We start from the raw sequence: 19,358 nt of genomic DNA, 5'->3' as shown, positions 1-19,358 counted from the left end.
GAGCCTCAGGGCTGGGGACTGGCCCTGCAGTGACACGGAACAATGCTGTCCTCACCCTGGGACCACCAGCCTCTCTCTGCAGCAGCACCTGCTGCCTCCCTGCTCTGACTCATCTGCTCCAGCCCATCTCAGCTGGGTCCTGCTGAGATGTGCTGGCTGAGAAATAAAAGTTCTTCCCTGGCACCATGTGCTGGCTTTGTTCCTGGACATGACTGGCTTTCCTGATGCTCACAGCCCACACCTCCTGACTCGCTCTGGAGCCTGGGGTGCAGGGATGGGGCATTTTGCTCTGCTCTTGAGAGGGGGAGTTAAAAGGCTGCATTTCACCCCCATTTAGGCTCCTGACTCTCTCCTGTGTAAGAGCTGTCCCTGTGTTTCCCTGCAGTAGCACCATGTCAGGCCTGTGCCCAGCACTGCCAGCCCCTCCAGGCAGGGGTGAGAGCAGGTCCAGCCCTACAAGTATCAGTCCTGGACAGGCTTCACCATCAGCTGGGGCTGACCTGCATCCTGCAGCAAGGAGGGTCTGAGAGCCCCCAGCCCTGTCCTGAGCTAGTCCTCTGCTGAGCCCCTTCCTGTGCCACAGGAAAGGTGGGCAGCCCTCAGGGCAAGGGCACCCAGACACCTCTGGGCACTGCAGACCTTACAAGGCTCTGGGTGAAAGCACAGAGGGAGAAGACTTGCTTGCCCAGCATCCCACTGCTGCCTTCCTGGGGCTGAAGGGTTTCCTGCAGTGAAGTTCCCATGGGAGGAAGAGGGACTGTGCCCACACAATCCCTGTTCCAGCCCTCAGGCTGACACATGGCCCTGGGCAGACCTTGCTGGAAGTGGGCAAAGGAAGATGGTGGTGGGTGAATGCACCTGTGTCTGGAGAGCTCGGGGCTCTTTTCACAGCTTCTGCTGTGCCTTGAATGGTGTGGACAGCCAGGATGACACAGGGACATCAGTGTCCCAGCCACCCTGCAGGAGCAGTGCCAGGATGGCACCATGCTGGGACCTGCTGCAGCTCAGCTGAGGTGCATAGATAGAAGAGACCAGAGCACCAATCCAGGTCACAGTATAAGTTTATTCCCTTTCCAGAGCAGAGATGATGCAAAGCAGTGAGGACAGCAGCCCCACAGTGCACGGTCACCAGAGCCTCAGCCAGCCTGCTCCCCTCCCTGCCACAGCCCAGCTCACAAACACAGCCCCTGCTCACCCTGTGCCCACCAGCCTGAGCACCCAGCCTGGCTACTGCTGCTGCTCCCCACACCTGCCACCCAGGCCAGCAGCTCTGCCCTCATCCTGCTCCAACCAGGATGAGTACTTCTGACCTCAACCTCAGACCAAACAACTCCCTGGTCCCCACTGCCCCCATCCCGCCACTGGGAGGGCAGGGGGAGGCCAGCTGGGTGTCCCAAGCTGACATGCAGTCCTGCAGTCCCTCACCACGGCACAACAAGCAGCCTGACACGCAGCACACTTACCCCAACACCACCACCAGGGCACTCCTGCTGCCCACCCAGGCACCAGAGGGGTCAGCAGGGTCAGCACCCCACGACTCTGTAGCAGCCACTGCCCTGCAAAGCCCCAGGGACCTGGCCACAAGGCTCACACTGCCCTGCTGTGGGCACTGCCTCACCCCTGTGCCAGCACACCGAGGCCAGCCCGTGCCCCCACACTCTGCTTGGGTCTCAGCCTTCCCTGAAGAGCTCACCACCACAGCCCAGCCAGCCACAACAGCCCCGTCACTGTCCTTGCAGCAAGCCCTGCTGGGCAGGGTGCTTCACACTGGCACACATCCTGCCTGCACCCACCCTGCCCTCAGGGCTCAGGTATCTCACCCTGTGTCCCCAGAGCAGCAGGGCCACCTCAGTGCCTGCTCTGGGGCACCCCACAGCACTTGACTCTACCTCTTTCTCGACGTACACAGCATGAGACAGACAGACAGCTGGAGGGAGCCTTTGGCACCAGAAGCCACCATCACCAAGCTACCCTGCAGAACAGCCTCCTCCACCGCCCGGTGGGACTTGCCTGCTTCCAACAAGTGCCTTTAATCCCTCAGCCCAGCTCAAACCGGGGGACAGCAGCGAGGCAGCTGCTCTTTGGGTGTTGCAAGGAGGTGCTCTGCCTGTGCTGCTGCCTGCTGGAACCTCTATGCTCCCGCATCACAGGCCAGTGTCCCCAGGGCTGGAGCTGTGGCTGGAGAAACCCCTCCCTGCAGCGCCGTGGGGATGGGCGGTTCAGGAGCTGAGGGGCTCCAGGGATGGGGCTGGATCTGGGCAGGACAGGCTCTCTCTGCCACAGCAAAGGCACAGCTCCCCAGGAAACCAGGCGGGACAGAGGACCTGCTGCCAGCCCACCCCTCTGCTGAGCTCCCCTCGCAGCAGCCCTGCTCCAAGGCAGTACCAGCAACCAGGGAGGTGCTGGTCCCCGCAGGAGCATATGTTGGGCTGGGCTGGAAGTGAAGGGCAGCTGCACTTACAGTACTAGAATTTAATGGAGTGAGTCCATGAGAGTATTTAAGTACAGAATATATATATATAATATATAGAAATATACGGACATTAAATGATAAGGCTCTGTTATGAAGATCCTCTCAAGATAAGGCTACTAGCTGGGCTGAAGCTCTAACATGGACTCATCCCTACCCCACAAATCTTGCAGACTCTTCCCACCAGAAGATACATGCCTGGCTGGCTGTGGAGCACTGGGTGGCAGAGAGAGTTCAATCTGTAAGGCTGGCAGCTGGATGCTGTTAGAAAGAGTTCTTGTAAAAACTGGGTGGCTCCAGGAGTGTTTTGGAGCCCATAAACTTGGAGGCTGGTGGGCACAACTGAAGAGGAGTGGGATGCTGAGCTCTGCATCCCCTGAGAGCTGTGATCAAAGGCAGCTTCCATGGCTTTAGTTCTTCCTCTGATCCTTTCCATTCAGGCTGGCACATTCTGCACAAGTGACCAAGCCAGCATCCTGGGAAGCCCACAGCCCTGCTCCCCCATGACCCATGTTCCCCTGAGATCTTCTGGAGCTTGCAAGCATCCTGCACAACCAAGTTGGAAGGAGTCTGTGCAAGGTCTGCCACAGAACAAGGGAGCATGGCAGGGGTAGGAAGGGGAGGAAAGCAGCCAGGTAGCTGGTTAGGAAAAGCCTCTGGCTCACAGGAGGTGTTAGATAAGGGAGGTCATACCTGAAAGAGAAATGGAGGAGAGGTCAGGAAAGCAGGACCTGGAACCACTTGGTTAGAACAGTGCTGCTGCAGAGCCAGGAGGATCCTGCTCAGGGATGGCAGAAAGTGGGAAAAGGTCTGCATGGGCAGAGAAGGAAGCTCTCCCCTGCGTCATGTTAGTGCTGGTACCAAGCAAAATCTCCCTCTGGCACATGCATGGGCATCCCAGGCAAGGGGCTGAGAGCTGCTCCGGGGCTGGAGCCCAGAGGGATAGCAGAAAGACCAACACCCAACTGGGCAAGTAGAGCACTGTCCATACACACATCACCCAGTCCTCATCCCTGCTGGCAAGAGCCATCCATGAGCAGCTAAGAGAGCTTGCACCATCACTTCCATCTTGCCAGGTAACTGGGGCCTCAGCCTTTCCTGGAGAAGGGTCTGGACAGGGACGAAGCAAGGCAGCAGCTCAAGGTGATCGCTGCAGAATCGATACTGGCATGTCTGTCCATCTTCACACTGGGGAGCCCTGCAGGGTCCCAAGCAGGGCAGGGGCTGCCCTGCAGCTCGTCTGGGGAGATCTAGTTGGTCTGAAGTCTTGGCAGCTCTAATCACCTCTCCTTGCAGCTGTGAAACCTCCTCCTCATCCTCTCTGCCCCCAGGCCACACACCAGTCCCAGCAGTGTCACACCAGCCCAGCTCTGGTTGTGCAGGGCATCGGCCGTTGCAGGGAAGCTGGGGTCAGAGGATGCTAGGATTGGGGCAGGGCTCCATGGGGAAAACCTCATCTGAGGGAGCAGTAAGAGGCCAGAGAGGGGGACTTCACTCGAGTACCTCGAGAGCTGGGGAAGGCGCTCCGCAGCTTCTCCATGATGTCTTCCAGGCACACACTGACTTCCTGGGTTTTGGCTTCCACCTCATCTGCAGTGAGAAAGAAGACAGGAGGGATGGGGGTGGTGAGCAGGTTCTCTGGGCATCAGCCTCACCCATCAGCACCTTCACAGGCTGGCAGGGTGCAGGCAGTCTCCTGCAGCACTGAACCGAGGGAGTGGGACTGAGAGCTCAGCACAGCCCCACCCTCACCTGCAGCTTTGGTGTCTGGGGTGCTGTGCTCCCTCTCCTTTGCCTGGCTGCCTTCAGACTGATGTGGAGATGAAGCCAAGGAAGAGGCTGCTGAGCTGTTGCCATCTGACTCTGCCGGAGGCTGGAGAGAGAAGGGAATGGTCCTTAGGATTTTCTCTCCTTGTCCTCCCCTGCTTCTGTCCATCCCCTTTTTGTCCCCATCCCAGCTCTGTTATGGCAAAGCCCACCCCAAGGATGGGCTTCCCTGGGTCCTTGCTTTAAGAGTACCTGCAGCAGCAGCTCCCTCAGCCGGTGCAGCTGGGACTCCAGCTGTTTGTTATGGTCCTCCAAGATCTGCATGCGGGTCTCCAGGCGGCTCTTGTGCTGCCGGAGGATTCGTGCTTCAGCCAGGAGCTCATCATTATGTGGGTCTTGCACTGATTCAGGGGAGCCTGTAGCCAAGGTTGGAGACTCAACTGCCTCATCATGCTGCCATTTCAAGCGTCTCAGCTCTCCCTGCAGTATCCTGCAAGATAGCCTAGGTCAGCATCACTGCTCTTCTTTCTGGAGAGTGCTGGTTTTAGGGCTCAGCTTAGATGCCCTCAAAACCAGCCCACCCAGCTCCTCTGACCCCCACCTCCAGCAGCTACCCTGTGGCTCCCCTCTGAGCTCTGCCAGGCTTCGGCGGCTCTTGTGCTGCCGGAGGATTCGTGCTTCAGCCAGGAGCTCATCATTATGTGGGTCTTGCACTGATTCAGGGGAGCCTGTAGCCAAGGTTGGAGACTCAACTGCCTCATCATGCTGCCATTTCAAGCGTCTCAGCTCTCCCTGCAGTATCCTGCAAGATAGCCTAGGTCAGCATCACTGCTCTTCTTTCTGGAGAGTGCTGGTTTTAGGGCTCAGCTCCTCTGACCCCCACCTCCAGCAGCTACCCTGTGGCTCCCCTCTGAGCTCTGCCAGGCTTCTCCAGCCCCTTCCTCCTTAGGCTGTAAACCCCATTTTCAGAGTTGCCCATGGCCCTACCTATTTTCATCCTCTAAGTGGGCCAGAATTTGCTCCAGCTCTCCCTTGTCATCTGTGCTGAGGCTTCCTGGGAAGTGCTGGCTGCCCCCGGGCTCTCTGTCAGTGATTGGGCTGGAGTGGCGCAGCAGGTACTGGTCCTCATCCCTGTTGCAGCAGGTGGAGAAACACCTTAGTGAGGAACAGGAGTCTCACAGGATTTGTCTGCCCTCAGGGAAGGACAGCCTGGAGGAAGGTGGTTTTGAATGGGAGCTCATTCTGGCTGCCCCAAGGTGTAGAGTGCAGAAGTAGCTCAGCACCCCTGGATAGCTGGGGGTGCCGAAGAGCCACAGATTCAAAGGAGCTGGGAAGGACAGGATTTACATGCCCTGGCTGGGTGGGGATGCAGTTACAGGAGCCCTGATGCAGAAGGAGAGGGGAAAGGAGCCAGAACTCACAGGCTATCATCAGGGGACAGGCTGTCATTGAAGAAGGAACAGTTCTGGCTTTCCATCTCTGCAAGCCTGGAGGAAAGAGAAACAGGTGGATGTACAGTCAGAGACATCCTGAATGTCTGCTCAGTGCACCCTACTTACAGCAGCCCTTGCAAGACCCCTCCCTGGAGGGTCTCCCAGCTGCCCTGCACCAGTCTGCACCTCTTCACAGGCTCTGGAGAGTTTTGCCTGTTTAGGAAACCAAAGACCCTGGGGTGACAGACTCTGGAATAAAGGGCTGCTGCCATGCAGCTGGCTCAGCCTCCTCTCACAGAAGCACATAAGGGATGGGAGCACACCAGCTACAGCCCAGGGCCTGAGCTACAGGCCTCCCATGCTGCTTAGGTCCCCACTCAGCCTGTGGAGAGGGCAGAGGCAACATAAACCACGAGGCAGCAGCGATGGGAAGGGTGCAAGCAGCACTGGGGAGCACCCAGGCACAGCAAGGCAGCGGGGGATCTGCCTGCTGAGAATCCAGCCAGCAGCTCATACAGGGAAAAGCAGGAGGGTACATGGAAGCTGCTTCATCACAAAGACATCTGCTGCCAAAGGCGTGGTGTCTGCTGTCACTTTGTGTGGCACCAGCCATGTCCCAGGCAGGTTTGCCTGTCCCTGCAGCTGCCAGTTTCAGGCAGCAGGGCAGCCCCAGTTGCCACAGGCAGGCTCTGCCCACCAGGCTGCAGGCTGGGAAGCATGGAGGGGGCTGCAGGCAGCCCGAGCTCCCCAAGCATCTGACCCAAAGCCCCTCCACAGCCATCAGGGTCACATTCCATGCCCTGATGTGACCACAATGCCCAGGGGTGATACCTGCTGGCAAAGTGCTCGATCCGGGAGTGGGTGTCAGCATGTGGTAACATCGGGGAGGAGGCTGGTCTGGAAGAGAGTCACACTGGTCAGCATGGCTGGGCAGTCCTCGCTCAAAGCTAGGGCTTGGAGAGGCTGCCCTGGTCTCAGCTGGGCTAAGAAGAGCCAGGGACAGGCTGGAGAGGGAAACTGAAAACTCTGTTCCTTCAAGGATCAGGTGCAAGTGCCCCCTCCAGCCCTCCCATGGGAGCCTCGCAGCTGAGATGCTGCTTCCACCCGTGGAGCTCATGGGCTATGGCCAAAGGCACAGCCTGGGGCCCAGCCAACTCACATCTCGGAGAAGTCAGCCTCAAGGATGGACTGGACAGGTAAGTAACCTCTCTGTGGGTGCTTGCTGAAGTACTGCTTGGACCGGAACTTGTTCTTCAGCGTCGTGGCAAAGTCTCTCATGTTCTCACTAGATGTGGTCTGCAGAGACACAAATGTTATCAAGGGGCTGCTTAACGAAGAGTGGGGGGTCAGCACTTGCAGGAAGGAAGTGCCTTCAGGCTGGGCATGAACTCCATGGAGAAAGAGGGACATCACTGAGGAAGCAAAGGTGGCACAGAGCAGCTGTGTCTGCCTGCCATGGGGCCTGGCACAAGCCAGCAGTGGATGCCATGCACCCCACTCATCTTGAACTCCCAAACAACAGGGACAACCTACAGCATGTGAAGGGGAAGAAAAACAGTAAAGGGGTCCACTTCTGGGGCTGCACCATCCTAAGCAACACCAGGCTGCTGCCATCAGCAGGGACCTGCTCTGAGCCACGACTCAGCCCAGCTCCATACCGGGGTGTAGTACTCCATGATGGGGTAGTGCAGCTTGTTGCCCTTGCTGGCTCTGCCCGTGAGGAAGCAGGTCTGGCAGATGTCCACATTGAACTGCTTCAAGCTCCGATACCTGGAGAAATCAAGAGGCCATAGGGAGGCAGTGAGAGGCAGAAATATACACCATTTTGGAGCCCAAAGAGAGCTGAGCAGAGGACAGAGGTGGTCGGTGTTGCTCTTGCACCCCACTGCCTGAAGGCCTCAGAAAAGCATCCTGCTCCTTCCCCTCTGCTGCCACCTGGCCTGACCTACTGCTGCAGAGCTCTCGGTTACCCCAGCAGCACAGGACAACCCCAGCTCCCTCCTGCAGGACAGCATGCACTGCCCCTGGTTGTCAGGGTCCCAGGTCATAGCCCCTACCTGAAGCCCTTGATGGGGCACTGCCTGCACACCGAGCACTTGGTCTGGTGCTTCACCTGCTCAGCCACGGCCACGCGGTGCAGCACGGCCAGCCACACCATGGACTGCGGCTCCAGATTGGCCCACTCCAGGAACTGGGACACCTCGATGGCAGACTTCCCGTTGCTCTGGGGAGGGGAGAGGAAGGGGCTGCTCAGCACTTGGGCCCAGCTCTGCTGGGGTGCGAGCTCCTTGAAGCTCCGGGAGGCTCTCCCTGGCACGGGGGCCGCGGAGGGGCCAGCCCAGGCCACCCCATCCTACTCACGAAGCGGAAGCAGCTGCGGATGCTGGGCTCCACGTTGCTGCCCCCGAAAGCTGCCACCTCCCCCAGCTGGCGGGGCACCTGGATGGCCTCGTGGAGCAGGACCCCGAGGTGCCGCTGGTCACACAGGCCCCCGGCGTTGGCCACTTGGCTGAAGAGATCTGCCAGGGGGAGGGACACAGCCCCTTAGGGACATGAGGACACACCGGGCAGGGCGAGGGTGCCGGGGAGTGGTGTGGGGGTTAGACCAGGGGTCCCACTGCCTGTCTTCTGCAGGGAGCTCAGGTAAGGAGAAAAACTGAGCTATGATACAGTAACATTAACCAGTATCCTTCCAGCTCCCAGTAACCAGTTTTCTGGAGACACAGGCTGTCTACATCACTTCCTTAACAGCCACAACTGGCCCATCCTCTAGGAACCTGCCAAATCCCCTTATTTAACCCCTTGGTGTTCCCTGTGCTAACTCCTCTACAATGTCCCATGGCAGAGAGCACCACAAGAGTGAGGAAAGGGCTTCTTTGTCTGAAACCCACTTCCCAGCCATGCACTCCCAGGTGTTTTCTTCCTCTGGAAAGCCCTGCATGACTGTTGCCTGTTTGCCCTCTCTGCACTGTTCCTTATAGTGCCATGCCAGCCAGATCCATGAAACACCAGTCTGCAAATGCCTCCCCATTTAGGTGGTGTGGGCTTGGGGAGGGGAGGAAAAGAGGGGGGAGGAAAAGAGAGAGGGAGAAAAAGAGGGAGAGAGGGAGGAAAGGAGAAAAGTAGAGAGGAAAAAGGGTGGGGAGGAAAAGACAGAGGGAAGGAAAGAGGGAGGGAGAGTTTTCCTGCAGATTAGTCATTGCAGGGAAACTGTCTCTCTGCTCTTTCTGGGCAAAGAAGGGCTAAGCAAGGAAACAACAGCACTCCCACTTTCCCCAGGTTACTCCGCACTGTGGGAGGGAGATGGGGGGACTCACACTGAAACTTCTCCTTGACCTCTGTCCCACACAGACACGCAATACCCGTCTTGAAGGAGAGAGCCCTCATCTTCCCGCTGCGGCCGCTGCGAGGGGAGACACCACACGGGCTTTGCAAGTGCTCTGGGGGGTGGGTTATGCAGGGGGGCAAGCAAGGCAAGCCCCCACATGAGGGGGGTAGCCTGCAGGTACCTGTCAAAGACGTTCAGCAGCCAGTTGAGGCTCATGTCCACGCAGAGCGGCACGTTGACCAGGATGCCCCGCTCCTCCTCCAGCCTCTCGTAAAGGGCAGTCAGGCAGTGGATCACCTCCACCACATCCATCGCCCGCTCGCTGGGCTGCAGCTCGTGCTCGTTGAAGACTTCCAAGGCTGTGGCCAGGGTCACCATGTCCACTGTGCAGAAAGCACGGGTGGAGAGGTCGGAGGCGAAGGGGAGAGGCGAGAATGAAGAGGAGGGAGACACAGCCCTGACTTGGCCCGGTGAGGTCTCAGCCTCACTGCAGTGGGGAAGATGCTGGCAGGATGGGCACAGCTCCCAGAGTTGCTCTCCCACCCATAAACCCTTCCCAAAATACCCACATCTCCACCTACAATCAAGGTGAGCCACAGCTCTGTGTGACCTTCCTTCCCTGTTGCTCTGGCCAGCCATGGGCTCAGAAACGCTACCTAAGGAAGGCTCTGTGCAGAGTCACAAGTGCCCAGAGCTGGCTCTGCACCTCCCAGGTCCCTGGCATGGGAAGGTGAGGCAGCACAGAGCCACACAGACCCTAAATCAGCTGCCCAGAGGTGGAGCAGTCCTGTCTCTAGCTCTGACCAGCAGCAGGTGTTGAGGCACAAACCTAAAATGGGGCTAAGACACCACGAGCTACCCTGGCTGCCCTGCTTTCAGATTTCCACAGCTGCAGGTTGTATGTGTGGTCTGCTGCTGTTCAATTTTGACAGAGCCTTAGGCAAGAGGCCTTGCCAAAGCTCTCCAGCAGCCAGGGTTGCTGCATCTATAAGATTCCCATCTGCCTGCACACTGATTCCCCCAGAAACTCTGCGGCAATTTCCAAGGAGCAGCTGCCTCTCGGAGAGCCAGGCATCGTGTTCAACTCCCATCATATTCATGTGGCTGCTAATTCTTGTTTTAACTGGAGTTTTACCAGCAGTGCAGAAGTCAGATTCAATGACTCCTTTCCTCCTCTTCAAGAAGTGGAATCCTCTCTGCCCTTCCTAGTGGGATTGGTTTCTGCTCTCAGTTACATCCACAGCTTCTCTGGGCTCCCTTGGTGCTCCCAGATGAGGCCCTGCCTGATCCCACAGCCTTGTAATTCTGTGCTGGACCACTTTGTTCTCTAATTCCTCAGACTAACACTTGTCCTTGAGGCAATTCCACCCTAAACTTGCAAAGAAAGGTGCTCACACAGACACCTTGCCGGAGGATTTGCTCAGCTTTCCAGCCACTGGCTCATCTTCCCAGCCTCAGCTCTCTGGCCCCTGGTGAATCCCTGCCTTTGATGTCCTGATAAAAGCTTGTGTTAGTTTAATGCCTTTATCGAGGGAAACCCAGCAGGAGGGAAATAATTCCCACACTCACATCTCAGGGCTTTTTGCACCCGTCGTAGTTTCATGGCTGTTCGATACGCCGAGAACTTGATGTTGTTTAAGTCAGCTGCAATAACACAGGAAAAGAAGAATAAAACCACAGCTCAACATTCTTATCTCCAGGCCAGGAAGCAGCAAGTGCCATTCCCAGACACCAGTCCCACCAGCATGGAGAAGGAAGAAGGGCAGAGCCTGGCATGGGGTTGCACAGGGTCCTGTGCCACAGAGAGGAGCAGGGGGGCTGGCAGGACCCTACATAGCACCCCATGATGCAAAAAGGGTGAGGGCTCCTTGAATTGTTTTGTGGCAGCCTCCTTACCCAGTGTCTGGTACAGCTCTGTCATCTTTGGGTGATCCCAGCATGTCGTCTGGGCCTGGTGGCTGGAAGGAGAGAAGAGAGAAGAGAAGGAAATCAAAAATCAAGCTGGAATGAAGCAGCTGGCATGAGAGATTAAAAAAAAAAAAAAAAAAGGCCTGGGCACCCCTGGGAGGGAAGCAAAATGTCTGAGCCTAATGCAGCAGCCTCAGGCTAACTCACGTTTCCAAGAGTGTGGCTTTCAGTAGCAAGCCTGCTCCTGAGGAACTGGCAAATGCTCAACGAGCACAACACGGAGACAACTGGCAGCCTGAGTCATTTTCACATGTGATTGTTGAATGTGACAGATTGAGAATAGCAAGGAGTACAGGTTCATGCTATGAGAGTGAAGTAACCCAGCATCCACTGGCTGGCTGCAGCCTACAGAGAGATGTGGTGCTGCAGCAGAGAAATGTCATCGAGGCTGAGGAGAAAAAAGGGTTTAGCACATGTTATTTTTTTCCTTTGCTCATTTTTATTTTACTGTAGATTTTTTTCTTTTTTCTCTTTATGGCAGATGGAAAGTAAGAGCAGAGTCCTTGAAACATATTTGTAAAGCCTGTGTTGCCATTAACTTATTCCCCTTCCTGCTTTTTTCCTGAATGCCTTTTGCCTTTCCACTTTGCACCAACAGTGGGTTGGTCTTTTTATGCCTTGGCAGTTACTGCTCCAGCATGTTGACTGAACAGAAAGGGTTTCAGATTAAATGAGGGCAAATGTCCATATAAAAATGATCACTTCCAAACCAACCCAGTGGAGGTTTGCTTTCAGAGCAAACTGCAACAGGCTTAAAAAAAAAAAAGAAAAAAAAAAAAGGGCCCTGGCAGCCCTGGGAGGGAGTCCCTCAGTGCCTGCAGACACAGCCACAGCCCAGTGAGCACACTGCCCAGGCACAGCAGCACAGAGGATGCCCCCAGGGAGACGCCTTCACCTGAGCCAGGCTCCCCTCCCTCCAGCCACCCCCATGGGAGGCATTTTGAAAGGATGGGGCAGCCTGGCCCTACCAGGCTGGGGGTGATACACTTTGCTGGAGCTCAGTGCTCAGACCAGTCCATCCACTGCCCCCACCCCCAGTTCCTAATTGGTCCCCAGTTCCTGCTCCCACTGGGCCAGAGAAGACCAGGAGCTGTGGCTGGGAGCAGACTCACTTGATGTAGTAGGGCACTTTGTTGGGGGAAATGGCTCGTTCCCAGGGGACCTGCACAGAGGCTGCAAGGAGAGAGACAGAGATGTCAGATCAACACTAAATGCTCCTTTCAGCTGATGTTGTTCCCGATGTAAGCCCAGCAGGACTGTGCCAGCAGGTGGGGGTGATGAAGCAGGCAAGTAGATATTGCCTGGGAGAGAGGAACAAGACTCCTGGTCTTGTCAGAAGTGTCTTGCCTAGAGGTCAAAACCCTTTTCTGTCCCTCAGCTATTTTCCCTAGTCACAGACAGCTTAACAATTCCAGCAACAGGAAAAGATTCTCTCCCTTTCAGATAGAAGGACATGGTCTGCAGAGGAGCACAGGCCAATGAACACCACTGATGCCTGGAGACACTGCAGGGCTCAGTATTTCTGAGGACAGACTCCAGACTCTGGAGCACAACCTGTTGCCCATCCTTTGAAGGTCTGAGAGCCATCAACACCTCAGCTCTGCAGGAGCAACATCCCCCTGCCTTCCCACATGAATGAAAACTTCCTTAACATGCACATCTTTGGCCTCCAAATGACTAAGGTGGGATAGGGGGGACTGCCTTTTTCTGCCATCTCTTGTCTTGCCTATCTAGTCTCTGAGGCTGCCACCACCCCAGTATAACCTGGGAGCTGCTGCTGCTGCCAGTGTCATAGCTCTGCAGCCTGAAGGGATACCACACTCATGTCCCACCCCTAGTCCCACCAGGTGAGGTAGCACAACACTAACTTTGGGAGATGCCTTCTGGTCTGGTTCCTGTGCACCAGGCACTTGCCTGGGCCCTTTTCCAGGTGTCTGCTTAGCTCTGGGCTCAGCAACAGGACCCTGCACCCCACTGTCCTGTGCCACAGCCCATGCTGAGCCACTCTGAAGGGCAGCCAGATGTCAGGAAGCCAGGAACCACTCACGTTTTTTTGTCTCGGAGGCTGCCCCCACCCCAGTATAACCGGGGAGCTGCTGATGCTGACAGTGTCATAGCTCTGCAGCCTGAAGGGATACCACACTCATGTCCCACCCCTAGTCCCACCAGGTGAGGTAGCACAACACTAACTTTGGGAGATGCCTTCTGGTCTGGTTCCTGTGCACCAGGCACTTGCCTGGGCCCTTTTCCAGGTGTCTGCTTAGCTCTGGGCTCAGCAACAGGACCCTGCACCCCACTGTCCTGTGCCACAGCCCATGCTGAGCCACTCTGAAGGGCAGCCAGATGTCAGGAAGCCAGGAACCACTCACGTACAGGAGAGGAAGTGCTGGGAGCCTGGTCCAAAGTCCCGGTGGGCATCTTGGAGCTGCTTCAGACGTTCATTTATGGAGGCCTGGAGAATGGGACAGAAGAATTCATTGGCAGCCCCACCAGGCATTTCAGATTAAAGCCCCACTCAGGAAGATCTGCGGATGGACCCCAGCACGCAGGTCCTCTTCCTTCTCTCCTGCCTTGGTATTTGCATTGCCCAGCCCACTCAGCCCTCTACCCCTCCTCCCACAGGCTGAGGCAGCACAGCCCACATTTCCAGCTCACCTGTATCTGTATTTTCACAGACATCCACAAAGCCACAGCTGATACTGAGCCCTTCCCCCATCAGATCTTAATTCTCCTCAGACAGCATCTTTTGTTCCTCCAATTGCCTTTTCCTGTTCAAGACCTCTACAGATTTACCAGCCACTTTCCTCACACTGAACTGATGCTTTTCTCCTCCAGGAACACCATTTATACCACCCCTGTTATGCCAAGCATTACTGTATCATCCTGGAAGCTCAGCAGTGACAGCTCTTCCCCAGCATCCTCCCTCCTGTGTTTTATTTGCTGTGCCTGGTCCTGACTCCTTCCCACCTGCAGCTGCTTCCAGCGTGTGTTGATCTGCTCCAGCATACGGGAGTTCTCCATGGACAGGTGGACATCTGAGATGGCAAGCTGGTGTGCAAGATCATTGACCACTTTCACCCCATCCTTCATGGGGGAGAGCTCCTCTTTGAACAGCTGGAGGGCAGGGGAAGAAGGAAAAGAAGCAGGTGAGCAGTCAGGACTTGGATGGATCCAATTCCTCTGCTACAAGCCAGGGTGGGATCATGGCTGACAAGATGCCACTGACTAACCCTCTCATGGGATAACTTAGGGGGAAAAAAACCCCAAAACAAAACAGCCAGGCTGGAGAGAATCCAGATCTCCTGAGAAGTGACAGGTGGGCTCATCTATGCTGAGCCATCTCAGCACAGCTCAGGACATTGTGGGCCAAATTCACCCTCCCAAAGCCAGGGAGCTGTCAGAGGTGGGACCTGGCCCCTCAGACCCCAAGTAATGAGGTTGCACTGGACTGAGCAGCCCGGAGAAGCAGCACTGCCCTTCTGGGAAACTGCATCTCATCACCTGGGAGGTTATGGGGCTGGAGCCTTCTCCAAGCCAGGAGTACCTTGGTTGACTGGATGTGCTCTGGCAAGGAGTCAATGAAGAGGTCCCCGATGGGTTCCCAGGTTTCACGCACGCTTTCAGCCTGGTCCAGGGTCATGCTGAGCTCCTCCATGGCCCCTTTAATCTCCAGCAGCTGCTCCAGTGTCCGTTCAATGTGCCGGTGCTGGTCCACACAGCGGGCTGTGAGCTTCTCCCACAGCTCACTGGCCACGTTCGCCTGTTTCCAGACAAAGCGGCTGATGTTTTGGATCCGGTGCCGGGGAGAGACATCTGGGAAGGCAGAGCAGAAGGGGAATGGTGACCACACATGAGAGCCCAGCCCAGAGGAGAGTGGGTAAGAGATGGAGGGAGGGCAGGGGAAAGAGAGAGGAAAAATTCTAAGGAAAACTGGAAAGAGGGAGGGAAACCAAGTGATAATACTATCCAGGTATGCACCAGCTCCTCCAGGTATCCAGCTTTCCCACAGACTGTCTGTCTGTCCTCACAGGCAGAAGTCCTGCTGCCCTTTAAAAACCTACACCAGACCACAGGCAGAGCACTGACATGCTGCTTTGTGCCTCATCAGCCACCTCCACTGCATCTTCTCCTGTCCAGGCCAGATGGACTGTGCTATAGGAGAACAAGAAAAAGAGGAGCTCCACAGACCTTTGCTTTCTGAAGTTGGTTCTTCTAATTCTTCAAATGGATGCTGGGAGAGGAAAGCCTGTGCTGACTCCAGGACAGAGTAAATGTATGGTCCCCGAGACTTCACTTCTTCCATGAAAGCCTGGAGAGCAGAGCAAAGAGATAAGACAGCAGGTTGAGCCCTGGCTGCCTCCTTGCCAAAGGCTGCAGTGATTTATTCCTTCTGGGGCCCAAACCTCACTGGAGACACTGGGAGATGTTAAAAGACAAATATTTTTGCAGTTCAGGAAAGGAATGACCACCTGCAAGAAGGTGGCTCCTCCAGAGGTCTGGACTGCAAGTTTGCTGGAAGGAGAAAGGCCGAACAGTGAGCCCAGGAGGGTGTGTTGAGCCAGAGCTGTGCAAGAGGAACTGCTCTATTGGTGATGCTTTCACAGGCACTGCTTGGAGATGCTCCTCACTCATGCAGTGAGAGCAGGGTCATGCAAACAGTCCTTCCAGTAGCTGTTCAGCAACTGGAGGAGCAAGGAGGGGAGGAGCAGGATGCCCCAAAGCAGCACATCTGCCAGGGCAGACTTTGGAGGCAGGATGATTTAGGGTGTCCTCTCCTCCAACTGCAGCCCCCCTACTGGTGCTGGTGCTGTGAACTGGATCAGCTACTTGAGCAGCAGGGAAATGGGGAGCACCAGTGAGGTTGAGGAACAGTCAAAGTAAGGAACAGTTAAGTTTTGTTTTCAAGGTAAAAAACAACCAAAACCCTGGCAGCAAGAAGGAAATGCTTTGATTAGGGAAGCAGGGAACTCTGATCTGCCTGGGCTTACCCCAGTTGCAGATGTAATGATCATGTGCTACTGTAGGAATCACTCACATCCCAATCACCAGGTCACCTTCAGACCTACCAACCTCTCCTCAAGTCTCAGAATCCCAAAATCAGGGGCCAGTGAGAGGCAATTCCCTCTGTTGCAGAGGAAGGACCTAAGGGGGAAACTAGGAGAGAAGTGATGGGGCCCACTACCACCTGCAGATGACTTGAGGCTGTAATGCAGACTTATTGTCTAAAACCAGATGGTCTCATGCCATGGGGATTTGCTGTGGGACTGGGGCTCTGCTTTTCCACGGGAAGCAGAGATGGAGATGGGCAAGGACGAGTGCACTCTGGGGCTGGGCATGGGCAATGGCACAAGGTGGGGGTCCCAGGCAGGGCTGCCCACTTGCAGCTCATCTCAGCAGGGAGGGCACCAGGGAACGTACCGTGTGCGTCTCCTTTTCCTGCTGCACCAGGAGGACATCGCCCCGCAGCGGCAGCTGTGCCGAGAGCTCCTCATCCTTCTGCCCCAGCCAGTCTATGATCTCCTCGAGAGGCACCTGCAGCTTCCCACTGTGGTCGGAAAAGGCCTCAAGCCGAGCCCTGGCAGTAGAGCAAGGACAGCAGGGTGGTGGTCAGACAGACAAGAGAGGAGCAGGATCTCTGGAGAGGGGAGACACAGAACTGCAGCTGGGGTGGTGACCACCAGGCACCTGCAGGACCCCACCAGAGAGTGGCAGGACTCCTCAGGAGGGGCTGAGCATGACCCTCAGCCAGCACAGGTGTGGAACTGCCAGGTAAGATGAAGCACAGGGGCACTGGGGAGAGGAAACTCTGAGCTATTGATCACGCTGGAGCCTGGAGCACAGGACAGTCACCCCAGGTCTGCCTGTGGGCTGAGGCTGTGCTCTGGCTAGCACAGGGGGCTTGGATCAGCATTGACAGGACTGGGCAGCTTCCAGGAGCCTTGGGTTAAGGCAGGAGACAATTAATACGCCCCAGTTAAGCCCTCTGTCATGCTGGCTGTGGAGCTGCAACCTCCAATGTTCTGGAAGGCATGTTCCCCCTGTGCAGGGGAGGGGGCTCCCAGCAAAGGGACAAGCACAGGGGAAGTGGGGACAGGGCTGTGGTGCAAAAAGAGACAAACTGCAGAGAGAACAGCAGCAGAAGGTGGAGAAAGCAACAGAGAGCAAGCAGGAGTGAAAGAGGGGAGGGAGAGGAGGATGGAATGGGTGGAAAGGGAGGGGATGCTTTTCAGCACAGGGAGGAAGACTCAGGGTTCTGTGGTCAAGAGGGGAAACCAAGCCAAGGTCACCATAAATTCATATGATTCATCACACAAACAAGCTCAAAAACCTCCTGACACGCAGCACGCAAGGCTGGAAGTCCAGGCCAGCCCCAGAGCTTCCTGCAGGCAGGGACTCTTACCGAAGGCTGTGGGATTTCTTTTTTATCTCGTTCCAGCAAAGATTCATCTCCAGAGAGGCCTGGGGCCCAGCAGCACTGCTGGGAGCCTGGGGGGTTAGACACGAAGGTCCTGCACCATGCTGTGAGGCTTCAACCTGGGCAGAAACAGAACCATGCTGCATCCAAAGACCACTGCCTGGTGCTCAGGGCACTTGCCTGGGGACACCTACCCCATCCTGACCCTGCCTGGCTTTCCAGCTTGCAAGAGGGCTTGCAAGCCCTTTTCCTGGAGGGATCTGTCAGCAGCTCCAGGAAAGCTCATGGCCTTGCCTGGAGGAAGGATGTAATGCCAACTCCACCAGCACTAAGAGCAAAGCTTGAAAGAAGGACTGACTGCACGTGGCCTCTTCTGCAGGATCTCTGTGCTTCTCAGTTATCCAGGAATGAACCTACCTCACTGTAGGTATTAAAACAGAGCTGGCCCGTGTTTGTCACAGTCCCTGCAGGGCTAAGGGTGGATTGTATCCATGCCAAACAGGGCTGCTGGACTTTGAGAAGAAGCAAGCACTGAGAGTCCTGTTCTTCCTAGAGACCAAGGGGACATGCCAACCTTCTTTATGCCATCCCCAGTGCTGGGAGCTGTGCAGAAGGCCTGCACAGCAAACCTGAGACACTGCTTCTCCTCCACAGATGCTGCTTCTCCTCCACACCTCTCCAGGACAAGCAGTGGAGGGAAGGATGCTCTGAGGGGCCATGGAGCAGATGACAGCAGATCCCAACCCATCCACACAAAGGCAACACACTTTGCACTGTGCTCCTCAGCCTGGAAAACCGGGTGCTGACCCCTGGACAACAATTGGTAGACAGGGGAAGAAATTTCCCCTAAGCCTGTAGCTTATCATGCTCATGCTGGCAGCAAAGACGTTGTGGCACTTTCTGGCAACCACAACACACACCGGCAGGACGGGGAGCATCTCCCACAGGGCTGGGTGAGTGAGAGGGGATTTCCTCCCACAAAACCCCCAGTTTGCTGTGTGAAACATACAGGCACGTTGCATTTCCCCAGGTGAGGCACTGCTGTGCTTGGCTGGGGACACGGCAGCACTTCCATCTAATGCTACTCTGATATAAGACCTCATTTGTGATAATTATCCCCAGGTGATCAATCAATCATAATTAACTGCATTAGCGATTTCTAAACAGCACATACAACAGGCACCACTTTGCCAGAGAAGGGCAGCAGCTTTTCCAAGGGGAATGTGCAGATACTTGTCACTTGTCCTGTCCCAGGCCTCCCAGAGGTGTGCAGGGGACAGATTCAATTAAGTGAAGGAGAATAACAGGCAGGAGGAAACCACCAGACAAGGAATTCAGCTGCACAGCTAAAACAAAACCCCTCCACACCAGTTGTCAGAGAAAAATCTAATTATCACCAAGACTGATGCTAAGCCTGCTGCACCTAAAAGCATCTAACACCAGGCAGTTCTCTGCCTCCCCAGGAGCACCAAGGCAAGAGAGAAAACCATCACCACAGTGTTCTCAGGAATCCTGGGGCCCTGAATAACAAGCCACTCAAGCTACAACCACGTAGAAAAATCAGACCTCTGCATGTGCACAACCTCGTGGCACAGAAGCAGGTTACCCCCCCAGCCCTCCCCTCCACAACCCGGGGCTGCCGAAGGGGGATCAGCTCTGCCCGGGTGCAACTGCAGCTCAGCAGACAACGCAGCCCTCCCAGCCTAGTTTAAAATAAGAAAAGCCTACAATTGGCAGACCACGCCCGGCGGATGAGGCAGCGCCAGCGGGCAGGCAGAGGTGCTGAACGTCTGCTCCTCTAGGGCAAAATCCCTGCAAGCAAGCGGAGCCAAAAAGCAGCGCTTTCCCTCCGAGCATCCCCGGAACATCCCTCCCCCGGAGCCCCGGCAGCCTGGGATGGCTTTATTTCCAGGGGCAGAAGGTTTCCCGCAGCGCATCTACCTGTGCTGAGCCCCGGCCCCGCCCCGGGGCCGCCCG

General features: G+C 56.0%; 1 protein-coding gene across 2 annotated transcripts in view; it reads right to left on the bottom strand.

Moving 5' to 3' along the window:
* Positions 1 to 3,885: 3,885 nt before the first annotated feature.
* DRP2 (dystrophin related protein 2) overlaps positions 3,886 to 19,358 on the bottom strand; it is a 17,285-nt gene continuing 1,812 nt past the window's right edge. Inside the window, exons 2-22 of one of the 2 annotated variants that reach the window (XM_009997074.1) lie at positions 17,367 to 17,500; positions 16,385 to 16,541; positions 15,155 to 15,275; positions 14,511 to 14,779; positions 13,934 to 14,080; positions 13,340 to 13,418; positions 12,079 to 12,139; positions 10,895 to 10,956; positions 10,568 to 10,642; positions 9,180 to 9,381; positions 8,988 to 9,073; positions 8,032 to 8,189; positions 7,728 to 7,894; positions 7,329 to 7,440; positions 6,830 to 6,966; positions 6,502 to 6,567; positions 5,659 to 5,724; positions 5,225 to 5,368; positions 4,490 to 4,727; positions 4,223 to 4,343; positions 3,886 to 4,060 (exon numbers count right to left, since the gene is read on the bottom strand). In XM_009997074.1, coding sequence (XP_009995376.1) covers positions 3,924 to 4,060; positions 4,223 to 4,343; positions 4,490 to 4,727; positions 5,225 to 5,368; positions 5,659 to 5,724; positions 6,502 to 6,567; positions 6,830 to 6,966; positions 7,329 to 7,440; positions 7,728 to 7,894; positions 8,032 to 8,189; positions 8,988 to 9,073; positions 9,180 to 9,381; positions 10,568 to 10,642; positions 10,895 to 10,956; positions 12,079 to 12,139; positions 13,340 to 13,418; positions 13,934 to 14,080; positions 14,511 to 14,779; positions 15,155 to 15,275; positions 16,385 to 16,541; positions 17,367 to 17,500 — 2,739 coding nt within the window. In that variant the 3' untranslated portion in view covers positions 3,886 to 3,923. Of the gene's footprint in view, positions 4,061 to 4,222; positions 4,344 to 4,489; positions 4,728 to 5,224; positions 5,369 to 5,658; positions 5,725 to 6,501; positions 6,568 to 6,829; positions 6,967 to 7,328; positions 7,441 to 7,727; positions 7,895 to 8,031; positions 8,190 to 8,987; positions 9,074 to 9,179; positions 9,382 to 10,567; positions 10,643 to 10,894; positions 10,957 to 12,078; positions 12,140 to 13,339; positions 13,419 to 13,933; positions 14,081 to 14,510; positions 14,780 to 15,154; positions 15,276 to 16,384; positions 16,542 to 17,366; positions 17,510 to 19,358 lie in introns of those variants that run through there. The other variant, XM_009997075.1, reaches the window with a different exon arrangement.

The sequence above is a fragment of the Chaetura pelagica genome, unplaced genomic scaffold, assembly GCF_000747805.2.
Source record: "Chaetura pelagica isolate M959 unplaced genomic scaffold, ChaPel_1.0 scaffold344, whole genome shotgun sequence".
Classification (NCBI taxonomy): Eukaryota; Metazoa; Chordata; class Aves; order Apodiformes; family Apodidae; genus Chaetura; species Chaetura pelagica.
This window is presented reverse-complemented; position numbering and strand designations above follow the sequence as displayed.